This window comes from Coenobita brevimanus, chromosome 72 (genome assembly GCF_032717465.1).
Source record: "Coenobita brevimanus isolate Jiangsu-jjx chromosome 72, ASM3271746v2, whole genome shotgun sequence".
Lineage (NCBI taxonomy): Eukaryota > Metazoa > Arthropoda > Malacostraca > Decapoda > Coenobitidae > Coenobita > Coenobita brevimanus.
The window spans coordinates 3593382-3607362 of NC_137025.1; the positions used below are offsets into that span (position 1 = coordinate 3593382).

A 13981-nucleotide genomic window follows, 5' to 3' on the forward strand; every position below is an offset into this window, starting at 1 on the left:
GGTGTTTCTATTTTTAGTACAGTACTTTTCTACGGTCAGTCCTAACTAAAGTCTTCTTAGTGTGCAGTGAAAAGGCTAAAGGGAAACTTGTTTTTGGTTCTTGACTGAAAATTAAAGGGGAGGTGGCAGATGAATGAAGGATAGTTTCAGCAACTTAATATTGAAGTGACTAAATGGGACAAAGTATACTGTACCCTATATCTTTTTAACCCTTTTGACAAATAATTTCTCTCCACTCAGTAAAATTGTTTGGTATTAAACTAAGTAAAATTATTAGGTGTACCAGTAGCAGAGAAAAAATTACTTGAGGTAAATTGTTAGATTGTTGACTGGTAGAGTTTCTCTCACTTAAGGAAAATCATCTTGTGTTGGCAAGAATACAGTAAAATACCCAAATGAACCAGTTGCAACAAAAGGACTGAAAGCACAGTATGGCAGAGTGTTTACTAAGAGGTCATGCCCAAACAAAATGAAGTTAACCTGAGGGTACTGATATAAGAACAAAAGGATTGTTCTCACGTAATTAAGGGAGATTATTTCTAATCTGTTCACCACAAGAGCTTTACCCCATTACGGACAAAATTATGTGGTGTTAGTAAGAATAAAATAATTAAATCATCATCATAAAGAAGGAGTTGAGTGTGTAGACATACAGTAGAATCCTTGACAAGTAATTTATAACACTGTATACAGATTGTGCCCACTGTTTAACACCTTCAGTCTGAAGACACCATTTCCTGTTTATTCTTACTTCAAACAATTTTATTCTGCATAGGATAGTCTATACAGTACTTCTCGGAGAGGAAGGGCTAGAGATAGATTTTATGAAACTTACAGTATACTTTTCAAAATGGAATGGTTAAACGCAGCATTACTTCTTTCCTGGCAAGGGGGTACTCCAAAACTGAGTGTTAGCATCTGATAGTGGCAGAAATAACCCACAAAAAGATATCCATGTAAAGTAATAAACAGTTAACATTTTTTGTGTTCCTGAATTTTACATTGGGGCCATGTGTCAGGTTCATATATATAACTTCATAAATGCTAATCGGTCTTATGGTTCATAATTTTCTCCAAATGACAGTCTCCATAATCTTTTATTGTGACTGAATTATATATTTTCAGGAAGTAAATGAAGGTTCTAAGGCCATTTCAGTATAATGTACTGACAATATTTATGATTAGATTGATACTGTAGTTACTTTTTTGTTGTCAATACACATTTGTCTATCTCTCACTTTTATCTGGCTCTGTCTCTGTACCAGTCTCAATTCTCTGTCTGTCTTTGTACAGTATTTGCTTAGCTGTTTGTCTCAGTTCCTTCTTTAACTAGTGCTCAATCCCTTCCAGGAAATCTTCCCAGAAAGAGATGGTGATAAGTATCTCCCATCTGCTGCATCTTCTTCACTGTTTTTTACAAGTTGTCATCTCCTTCCTACTCCCTTACATGCAAATTACTTAATTCTCTTGTCTGAAATGCTTGAGGTCATTGCTTTTCTTTAGTAACCTATCATTTTTGTTTTCTTGCCCTCTGTCCACATGTCTGTACCACCTCTTTGCTTTCCTGCATCTATATCATACCATACTGGATACCTTCTCATTTGCCCAGACTACCCCTTCAGTTTGGTATTTTTTGCTACCACAGCATAGGAGAGACTTTTTAAACTTTAGGTGATAGATATTGTCTTTCTTAACCCCTTGGGTACTCAAGGTCTCTCCTAAGCTGAATATAATTGCAGTGAGGCAGCAGGAATTAGCTAAAAGCATACATCAGAGGATTCCAGCCATCCTTCAACTCAGTATTCTATTTCCAGTTCTTGGGACGTCCCAGTTGCATGAATCTTTGTCTGTACTTGAGTTCATAATTTAGGCTTCACACATGTTGGCAGTTGCTAGACATGTCATTTTTTGTTTTACATTCTTACTAATCATTCTGCTTTTCAGAACACATTTCAGTACTTCAGTCTTAAAATAGGATGACCAGAGTGTTTCATAACAAAGTGAAAGAACAAGATTAGAAATTAGAGAGAGATTAAAACATTGTATGTAATGTTCTAGACACATGAGTTTTTGATGATAAAGTGTCACAGGAGAAGGACAGTTCAGTAGAGTAGTATGATGTACCTGCACCCCAGAACAATTGTGTATCCCATATCCCAGTCCAGGGTTCTAGGTAGAGTTTGGAGTATTGCTGCTTGCAGATATAATTTCAAATACTGTACACTGTAGTATGTGTGTTTGAGAGGTGATAAATGTATTTTAATGCAGTATTTAAAAACTGCACGTCAGATTTTTCAAAATCTCTGATGATTTAGAATGTTGATCAAGCCCTATATCATAATACTGTGGTTGGTGGGGGTGCTCACCATCCACTCACATGATGTAGTGCAGCTCACTGGTGCCTGCCCTTTCCTCTCTTCCTTCTTTTCATCCCTCCTCTTCTGTCTTTCTTTCCCTCATTCATTCCTCTTCCATCTGTATGGGTGACCCTGAACTGAGTGACACACTAAATGGTTTCCTGTACACCAGGAAACCATTTACTTCACTGGGTGGTAACCATATAGCCAAATTATGGTGCCTGGTGGTTTAGTGGGTAATTAAGGTGCTGCAGTTGGATTGAGCCTATGTAGGGTTAGGGGTGGTTGGGGTTTATTGCTCATGTAATGCCACTTAGAGATAAGTGAGGCTGGTCACTCTCATCTTAAATGTCAGGACCAACTTGCCAAGGCCTGGGCTTCTGTGCTTCTCATTGGGCAACATTGGATTAGATGATGAATGAATGAATGAATCAAGCCCTGTATCATAGTGGTGTTTAAATTTCTTACTTGAAATAATGGCAGTTTACATTTCTAAGTGGCTGCAGTATTATGGGTGTACTGTATCATTTGTTAAGTTTCTGTCTGTCATTGTCATGTCATACCCGTTTACTAATGAAACTTCAATAGGAGGCATAGTGAAAATTCCGTTAAAATGAAGAGTGATAATGTGCAGCTGGAATTAGGTCAGCTGAATTTTCATTGACACCTGCTGAAAATGAAAGAACCTCATCAGTTCGTTACTGTATAATCACATTTGCAAGTTTATTCCTGGTCATATTAAAGAGAGTATTAATACAGTATTTTCTTTTATGTGTGGAAGCCATCACATAAAATAAGGGCTGCGGATGCTTACTAGTAACTTTGGGACATCGGATTGCAGTGAGTAGATAAGATGTAGGATTATACTTAGCTAAGCCTGCCATGGACACTTGACTGTTTACTTGTATGTAGTATTTGCATATTTTTCTCTTGAATGTAAGTTGCTGAATACTAAATATGTTTGTTAGTTGATCATGTCTTACACTCAGTCCTGTTATCAAGATCAAGTAATGGAAGATACCGTGTTTTGAAGTTTTGTACTTTGGTTTGTTGTTGGTTGTCTTATAGTATTTAGGAATGACCTTACACTCTGCTTCTTGACTTACACTTTCTTTGACTTCGATGTGTGCAGATAGGTTATGATCCTTTGATTATATGTTATAAAGGTAAAACAAGAAACCACTGTTGCATTGATGATTTGCTGTGTAAGGACTGATAATGGTAGCATAAGCATCCAGTCCCATGTTATTCCTATGAGTTCTAGGTGATAAAGACTAGGCTACTGGAGTACAAAAATTTTTGGCTAGATGTGTCCTTCATGTGCTGTTGTTGTACACGATCGTTAAAACCTCCAGTTGCTTTTTAGGTACAGTGATCTCGTGGTTTGAGCAGTTTTTGTTACCACTGCTAATTGAAAAGTTGCACTCTTGTTGGTGTCATGCATTTTTGGCTAGAAAATTTCATATATCATTCACTTGAGGTGGTTTCTGCTGACAGTAATGGTGCAAATTATGTGGTTTCTGATGACTTTGAGAGATTCAAAGATGAGACCCCATTTGAGGGGTCAGTGGCAGGTGGTGGAGACCACTCCTTCCTCTAGCCTCACAACCTCTTACCACAAGCTTATCTCAGGTTTCGATGTGGTACGTGTTGCTTCCTTACTGTGCCCTGTTCAACCTTTTCTGTGAACATAACCATGCCTATGTGTGTTTCTGATACTGTACTTAGTGTAAGAGTTTGTTTTCGTTTTTAAAAGCTCCAACATGCTTGCATGTGTTGGCCATGGTCACCTGTTTAGTGGGTCTAAATTATTGGATTGATGAGTGGGGTGCCCAGTACCAGTTACAAATCCCATAGGTTCTGTGCTTTCATTGTCATGCAGTTTCATCATCATGCACTAGGCGCAGTGCCAATTACCAGTATACCCGATAAGCAAAGGATCACTGCATATTAATAATTGTGCTTATTGACACACAACATTCACCATGGCTGGTACCTCAGACCATATTACTGCCAGGATAATGACGCTATGTAAATTTAGACAGGTAATACGCTGAGTGGACTTAACACTTGATAAGTACAGTGTTTGAATGTATTTGTACTGTATAGTACAGGATTCATACCTACTAGTATGGTACATGTAGAGAAGAAATATAAAATTCCCACAGCTGTACAAAAAGTTGACCATAGCCTACCAATGGAAACTAGTACAGTGTCGAGTAGAATATTTGAGTTCTCCAAAGGTCTGATGAGTGTTCCAACATTGGCTGTTTTAGTACAGTGTAAAATAAGATGGTGGGAAAACTACTGCATATTTTAAATCAGCTTGACGTTAGGGGTTTGATGTGACAGTATGGCAACCATTAGGTTGGATAACTACAATAAAACCTCACTATAATGGACTAATTGGGGTCCAAGCCATTCTGAAAAAAGCGAAAGTTGATAAAAGCGACATCTGGACTTCCCTCTGCTAATCTGGACTTTTTCTGACATATCAGACATTAGTCTGGATCACACCAGTGGTTTTTAAACTGTTTTCACTACCATTGTAGTACTATTCTGTATTATATACTCACTACGATAGTTGGTAAGAAATATATAATAATACTGTACTGTATGCTGATGAACATGTATTTTATTTACCTTATTATGGTGAGCATAGCTGAAGTGGTCAGGGAGTCCGGACAACTTCTGGCGTTATTGGACCTTTTCCAATATATAAGAATTTAGTCTGGTAGCTCCTCGATTCCAATAAAGGTGAATTCCGGTCTATTGAAGTTCGTTATATTGAGGTTTTACTGTATTTAATATTCTGCATTCCACGTACGACTTAATACAGTATCGTATAGGAAAAATATTAATTTATATTTGCAAGCAGTGATGCTAGATCCCCTCACAAACCAGAGGACAAGTAATGAAGAATGATTTGTGGTAGTTTGGGTTATATAAAATCACTCATTTTGTTTAAGCTTGTCCTTTTATTATCATTGCTTTGTAAATTTGCATTTTTAGGAGGCATTCCAAGTAGCTACAACTGTTCTGTGTGTAACTGTTAGGGAACTGGTTGTGTCTAAGTCCGAAGTGGCAAAGTGGCCAGTTTGTGATATGTGAAGGGGTTATTCCAAAAGTTAATCCTCCACCCCGATTTTCTCTCCTCCCTAAGCTTCCGCCACCTGCCCCCCCTCCACCTCCTCAGGGAATGGAGGGTCAGGAAGTTCGAAAGGTAAACATTTATCACCCTCCAATATTTTGATTTCATATAATGAGTGGAGCCTTGCCCCTCCCTGACCCCTTGCACGCCCCAATGTCTTCTGATTTTCTACATTTCTCCCTGCCCCAGCCCTACTAAAATATTCTAGAATAATTTTGCTTTATTATGCTGCCTTGTGGCAGGCTATAGTGCCAGTCAGATCAGTTCCTTCCAGGTCTTTTTATGTCCCCTTAGTAATCCATTGGTGCAGCAGCTCATGGTGGCTATTTTGACACTCTTAATTGCTTGAATATTAAACATCCATAACTCTGGCCACTGTTGTCTTCCTGCCTGGTGTTGGTTAGATGAGGTGAAGAGAGTGTTTATTTATTTATATATCTTTATTTTTGGATTGCTGCTACATTGTCTTCTCTCAGTTCCTCCTGCAACTGTAACTCTGATAGTATTGCATGATGTGACTTCATCCCAGCAGTGATGATTTATCCCAGTGCATGTTCTGGGAACCTTCACTGTCTTCACCGGTAATGAATAGGTTATTGTGCAAAGCTCATTGTGTATTTAAAGTGGATTCAGGCAGGTTATAGAATCCCCATTTTTGTGACAGAATCCCATTTATGTGTGCAGTGGGCTCACCTGATTCTTACCTAACTTGGTCTATCCATGCTCCATGGATAAGATAATGGATGAGATAATTTTCATACAAATAAGCCAACTCAGTTTGAAACTGCAGTGGGTGGCACTTTTGAACCCCTAATATGGCTGTTTCTAAGCAAAGCCTGTATTTTTTACTACTTTTCATTGAGTTTAGCTCATGCTAAGCTAAGGCAATGCAGTACCACAGATATTAATTAATGATTTTAAGAGGAATCACACTGCAAGTTAGTGGTAGGTGGTGGCGACCATCATCCACTCACTTGATGTAGTGCTGCCTACTTCTTCCTTAGCCTTTATCATTCTTTTTCTGTGCCTGCCCTCCCCTCTTCCTATTTCTCCCATCTTTCCTGTCACTACTTCATGCTTTTCTTTCCATTACAGGTGGCTTTACATTGAGTGACAAACCAAATGGTTTCCTGTAAGCCAAGAAACCATTTACAACGTTGGGTGGTAACCTCATAACCAAACCATACGTGCTCCCTACGTGTCAAGTGGGTTGGTGGAGGGTTAGTGCCTTTCCCTGTAAAACAAATAACTCAAGAGTCAAATGGCCACCCCATACGGGATTATGGCGTCTGGCAATAGATAGATAGATAGACACTGCAAGTTGCCATGACATAGAAGTATAATGCACTTGAGGTGATAGATGGTGTTTCTGAAGTGTAGAAGGGAGGATTAGTGTCCTGCAGCATCACCCTCTATTGAGCTTTGAAAATGTAAGGTTGACTGCTCAGCAAGGGTTTCAGCATCATGAAGGTTTCCATTTTATCTTGCATGTTAGTCTTGTTTCTGCTGCTTTGTCTTCACATGTCAGTGGTGATGGTTAAAGCAGTATGTGGTAGGACCTTGTGTCCATGCAGCGATTTTGACTTGCTGAATTATGAAAATTAACTATATGCTTGCAGGTCTAATTGCCTAGCTTTTGATTTACTGTAATGGCAAAATTAAGAAAGCTCCAAAGTAAATATTTTAAATTCAGCACCACTCAAACCTTCGAGAATTTGTTGATTTTAGTGCTGTAGAGATAAAACGAAAGTAATACCTGAATGTAATTTCACTGACAAACCATTAAGGTACTGCATAATGTTGGTGGAGGAAGTTGTTGATGCCCTGACAATATAAAGATGAGTGTCAGAGTCATGTTAACTCCACCACCACCCCTTTCACTGTATTGCAGCCGGGGTAGACACTTGATCCTTGTTGCTTTGTTTATGGTAGTATAGGTAACAGAGAAGAGCAGAAACGTGAACTCATATGAAGTTGCATACACAAAATGACACTGAACTGTACAATTATACATAGGATGAGACCAATAGGGTAGGTTTAAGGCAGAAGAATCATATGCCAGTGGGTGGTTAAGTAGGTAGTCATGGCCAGTAAGACAACACATAAAGATGAAGGGTGGTGATGAGGCTGATATACTGATATTGCCATCAGCTTTTGGAGAATCATAAATACCTGGAGCAATACAGTACATATATATATATATATATATATATATATATATATATATATATATATATATAAAATGATTTGACTTATTGTTAATTATGATTAGAATTAACAGTGGACCCACTGTCAGAATATTTTTTATACAGTAACAGTAGTACTGTGTGTTTTATTCCATTTCATTGCATATGGCATGAAACTGTGCCACAAACACCAGAAAGTGGCTTTTTCAGTTAAGGTGATTATGTGTATAATTTGAAAGAAAATAAGGCAACCCCACTGTAAGAGAAAGTTTGAATGTAGTGGGACTCAGTCTTGTGATAATAATTTACACCCTTAGAGTCAACTAAACAGCCAAAGTGTCGTGTACATTATTGAAAATTAGTGTCTGTTGATGATGGCATTGGCAGGCAGGTCCTGCCTCTGTTAGTTGACTAGTAATTCCTGCATGATGATCATGCATTTTGAAGTGAACAACATTATCATCCACAGTCAGAGAGATATTAATGCGTAGGCATTCCACAGTTGAGTATAGCTGTTGTGTCTACAAACTCTGCAGCTTGACCCAGTTAATATTAATGCTGTCCTCACTGAAATTACATGCAGTTCCTGGCAAATCACAACCTCTTGTTTAGTTAGTGTCTCATAGGATAGCCTCCAATGCTGTGTTATTGCATTATATTTGTTGTATAACCAGTTACATTACATAACATTTATAGGTCTCTTACATTATTTTGCAGGTGTTAGGTTATGGTTTAGTGCATAGAAAACAACTATTGATGCAGTACATTTATAGAAAACATTACCATGCTGTATTCTAAAAGAATTTCTGATGTGTTAGCATAAAGAAGAAAACAGTAGAAAGGACAGAGCTAATGATCCTAAATTTAGGTAATATAGCTAGCTTTGAGGACTGCAATGTACATTAGTTTCAGTATTGGGCCTGGCTTCCAATTACTGCACATGTACTTATGAAAAGATTCGTCTCCTGTTGGTACTTGGAATTTGAAATTAGTGTACAGAACTGACTCTTGTATTTAAAATGTCACAAACATATTTAAAGTACACTGGAATAATAATTTTTTGCTTATTTTCATGTACAGTGAGATATAATTTCATTTAGAATGTGGCACACATATGACAGTGACATACTGAATTTTTTAAAAAACATTTGACATCGTATTAGTCACATGATGAGGTAGTATTTTGTTGGTTGTCAATTGTCCTTACCGTCTCCATTTGTCAGTAATAAGACTTTTCAGTAATTAAATACAACTGCAGAATCTACAGTACTTATACTGCATGCCACATTAAAAGAGCTTAAAATTGTACTGTACTTGAGTACAGTAGGAAAGTTGTTTTGTGCTCTTGTAATGGTATTTGTGCATAAGTTTCTCCCCAGTTTTTGTACCTGTTGTAAAACTCAGGTACTATGAACTATGCCTTGATTTGTTCAGGATAACAGTGCTGATGATCCAGTTATGAATACATATTTCATCTAAACTGTCATGAAGGTAGCACACTCGTTATAACAATATCCTCAGCATTTCAGATGTGTACTGCATTTTATTAATTCATTTCCATTTACCATTTATCTCAGGTATTATTGTAGTTTGGTGTGACTGCATGAGTACCAAGCCCAGGAGTTTCTCAGAATTAATTTCTCGTATTGATCTTGGTATTTGTAGTTATCTCATTCAGTACAAGTTGAGTAAAATCAGCTAGTGATAGCCAGAATAAAATTAACAAGATATCATTGTACTTTGGATTAATGGAGATAGCTGTGAACCCACGCACTACAAGAGATTTTCATAACCTGAGTAAAAATGTGCAGTAGAAGTAAGAATAAGATAATGGAAAAAATCGTACTGAATGGGTTAATGTTTCAGTAGTGTGGTATGATAAAAGTAATTCTGGTGTTATTTTCTTGCTCACCTGTTTTTTCTGTGAACTCATTCTTATCTGGTTCCACCTTATCTATATAAAGGAGTATTTTCCATGATTTTATCAAACCAATTTGGTTCTTCATTGCCCTGTTCCTCTCATATTCCTTCTTGTTTGTCTTGTGTGTTTTGCATGATCCTTCCTACCTTTTCACTCCTTTAGTTTGGTGCTCGACACTGAGTAAGAGCACCTTAACCAGCTTTTAACCACCACCACTAAAGTACATTGGCAATAAGGGGACCATTGTAACACAGCCATCAGTTTTTGAGAGAAGTAATTATTAAAAAAATAATAATAATAGAATTTTGTAGATTTAAAAAAAGATTCAGTATTTGGATGCCATGGAAATGTTTAACTGGGCTGCCCATGGACATTATTTTTGCCCACTGGCCACTGCTATTCATTGTAGTCCCACCAAATCTGATATCTCATGATGCAGTGATTGAGTTAAATGCCATAGCACAACACAGTCATTGTGTGTTTACAAAAGTATTTTCTTCCAATGCCCCCAGGTCTTCCCTGTACCTCATCATCTTCTAAAGGTATGTTTTCTCTATACACTAGCCATTGTCACATCATTGTCGTCATCCTGAGACAGTCTGTGGCAGAATAAAGATTTTTGCTTTTCTCAGCCTGGTGTTCTGGTTGGTTAAACCAATTCCATCCAGTTCTGACAAGTTTTGGAGATATATTGTGCTGTCATCAACTCTGCCACTTCTTACTTTCACTTCATTGCTGGGTTGCCTCTCCATCACCTTTGTTGTCCATGTGTTGTCGTATGTGTTCCGAGAAAAACTTGTCTTGTCCCTGTCCAATATAGCCTTTTAGTTGTGCTGGAGAGGGACATCCTCAAATGGTGGCACTGATATGCCAAGTTATACAGATATCACTCAGCTCCTTTCCTGTCCTCCAAAAGAAAGGTGGTGGACTGCCAGAGAAAGTACAGTGCTCGTCAGAAGTATTCAGCGTTGTCCGCCGGGCGCGCAATACTTATGGCCCAAAAAGAATCACCCATTTTTGGGGGTAAGAATTGAGCCATAAGTTTGAGCTCCGAGCATGACGTCACGGTAGCCTGAGGCCTTCTGACGCGCTGGTTGGTTCCCGCCTCAGTCGCCCACGGGCTGCCTGAGAGAGAGGAACTCCGCCGAGTGTCCCTCTCAAATTGCGCCATTTTTTACCGAGTGTCCCGCAGTGTTTTGGCCTTCAAAACTTTGTTATGGCACCTACCCGTGAACTATCGAGTGAAATCATATCCCAGATCATTGCTCTAAAGGAGGCAGGCCACCACACAAAGGAAATTAGTGAATTGGTTGGTGTGGCACGATCGACAATGCGTCGTTGGTGTGCGCGGTTTTGGGAGGAAAATAGTGGCGAAGTTCCCACAAAGAAACCGAGGTCTGGTAGGCCTAGGAAAACTTCCCCAAGGTCTGTTAATGTTTTAAAACGTGCAGTGGAGTTTAATCCTTGTGTGAGTGCAAGGAAAATTAAGGAGAGCAACCCGGAAGTGTTTGGTGAGGTGTCAGTGAGAACAGTGTCTCGTAGGGTGCATGAGCTTGGTTACACAAGTCACAGGCCTGTGAAAAAGCCTCTTCTCTCTAGCAGCCAGAGAATTCGTAGGCTTGCCTTTGCTAATAAATATCTAAATTGAGGTGAGGAGCAATGGTTGTCAGTGTTGTGGTCTGATGAGGCAACATTTAGTGTTACCTGTAACAGAGGAGCATGCAAAGGTAGTGACCCACTTGACCCACGGTATGTAGAAAGCACAGTTAAACATCCTGATTCACTCATGGTATGGGGTTGTTTCTCAGGGAAGGGTTTGGGGAAGCTTGTTGTACTTCCCAAGAACCTCAGAGTGAATCAGGATGTTTACCTGGAGCTTCTGTGTGATCATTTACCAGACTCCTTCGAGCTAACAGGTGCACGAGTGTTTCAGCAGGACAGTGCACCTGCTCACAAGGCCAAATCGGTCACCAATTGACTTCGTGACTGCGAGGTATCATTCATGACAGACTGGCCAGGAAATAGCCCAGACCTCAACCCGATTGAAAACCTTTGGTACGTCGTAAAGAAGTCTCTCCAAGGGAAGGACGTGAGCTCTCTGCCTAAGCTGGAAGCCGCCATTCGTGACTCCTGGGACAAAATACCCCTCCAGCACCTCAGGAGCCTCGTCCTTTCATTTCCAAGATGTCTCAGGTCCGTGAAGAAACGTAAAGGCTACCCTACGAAGCACTAAAGGTAAATAAAATGCATTATTTATATGTTTTTTCAATGTTGAAAGGTTTGTTTCTCAGGAGGGACGCAGGGCGCCCCATACTTCTGACGAGCACTGTAAAACAGCCTTCAGTCCATCGGGTTGACATTTCAGATGAACCTGATGTTACAGCTACTATTACTAATTGTAATGATTTATCCTCTACCTTTTTTTTTTTTTTTAGTTCCCTCATTGAAGAGGCTGTCCTTATTTCCTCGTATGATGTGAAACATGGTTCTTTATGTGCCTCATTCGCCAATCATTGGTTTATTTTCTAAAGATTTTGTTAGACTTCCGGTGTCTGATCCATAAGTTAGAACAAGCAGTAATTATGTACCCTTTTTGTATTTTTGAAAGGCATCCCTATCCTTCATGGTGATCCTTAGTTTACCAGAAACCCTTCATCACATGACTGTTTATGTTTCAGCATGTCCTAGCACTTCATCTGTCCTTACTGTGCTTGCTTTTGAGATACGGTACTGTATTAGGTTTATAAATTTTAAGTGGTTCGTGCTTACTTTCTTAGTTTTCTTTGGAGTGAGAATTATGTAACCATACCATAAGTTGCCATGATACCCATACAGTCCAGCTTATAGTGCCCATCTTCACAGGGTGTACATCTTCCCCATTACTCATTGCTGTCTCAGGCTGTTTCACTCACTCTTTTCCTTGTACCTTACCTTTTCCTTCTTCCCACCTATTGTACATTACAGTATAATTCTAAAAAAAAAAAAAAAAAAAAAAAAAATCAGAGGATGCCCTCTACTTAGCGTGCTTTGCCATACTCCCATCACTGTTAGCTCATCTTGTCCACTCTGTTTCACTCGGCTTATTCAGTTTTGCCCCCCTCTTCCTTTCCCTCAAATTTTTAAGATAATTTGCAGCCTGTACCGTACACTATGACTCAGCAACCTTCACAAGGTCCCCTGCTGCACCCCACAGCCCATAGCTGTCCCAGCTCATCTCCACTCCCTGCATTTCTCTGATGTGGTGATCACCCTAAAAGTTACCTTTAGATCCACTGACCAACCCACAGTACAGTACCCATCTTCACTTGTTGCACATGTGGTTCCCTCATCGTGCTTTACCACAGCACCATCCTAACCTGTTACCTGTGGTAAAACCTTTATCACCTCATGCCTTATCCTTCTTGATACCTTTCAAAACTTTCTTAAATTCGTATATAATGCTAGCAGTCACTCTTTCATAATTTTTCAGTCCTGAACCATCTTTTTAATCATGATATTACCACAGAACAGTTTTACTTAAATATCTTTAACTGTTTGGAAGCTTTGTTTTTGTTATTTATTAATAGAGCATTCTGTTAGTTTCTCCCGTAGAGGATACATTTGGGTTGTGCCTGTGGCAGGTCTAAGTAATTGTTTTCAGTTCCTCCTTCGGAGAGTTGTAATTATGTTATTTTAATGGATCATCATTCGTTTTGCTGGCTTTCATTACATATTTGTTTCCTTTTGATACCTCCCTGTCTTAATGGCCATGGTCCTTTAATTCTATAGAAATTCCTCTGTACTCCGAAAGTTTTCTGCTGTTGTTTTGGAATTTCTCACTATTAGCATCAAGTGCAAATTTATGATAATATTTTTTTGAAGTTTTCAATAAATAGTTCTGTGTTATCATCTTCTTCGTTGATTAACGTCAAGTACTTATCCGCTGTTGCTAAGGCAAGGATGTTTGTGTATCCTTATTGTCAATTGAGAGTCATGGTTCATATTTGGGGATTAGATAAAGTGTGTTCCCTCATACAGTACCTGATCATGTGCTGTGTCAAGTCCTACCAGGCTTTGGTCTCTAGTTTCCTGCAGTTATAGAGCAAATGGCCATGGCACTGGTAAGACCTGCTCCAGAGCAGTGTGAGCCAAGAATCTTTTATTATAATCTGTCCACATTTGGAAATGTACACCCTCTCAAAAATTTTTTGGCACCCTTTTGCTCTGATACCCTACGCAATGATCACCGTTACGGACGGTGTGAATATTTGGTGTGGTTCGTACCCCTGTACCTCTCTCCCTCTCCCATTGGATTTCATCATTAGCAGATGAAGTAACACACATCAGCAACACAGGGCCAGGGATACCAACCACGTACCGGAGTTGA

At 39.1% G+C, this 13981-nt stretch overlaps 1 protein-coding gene across 1 annotated transcript in view; it reads left to right on the plus strand.

Moving 5' to 3' along the window:
• LOC145407021 (uncharacterized) overlaps positions 1–13981 on the plus strand; it is a 77220-nt gene that overhangs the window by 14588 nt on the left and 48651 nt on the right. Inside the window, exon 4 of the mRNA XM_080278037.1 lies at positions 5521–5580. Coding sequence (XP_080134163.1) covers positions 5521–5580 — 60 coding nt within the window. The remainder of the gene's footprint in view (positions 1–5520; positions 5581–13981) is intronic.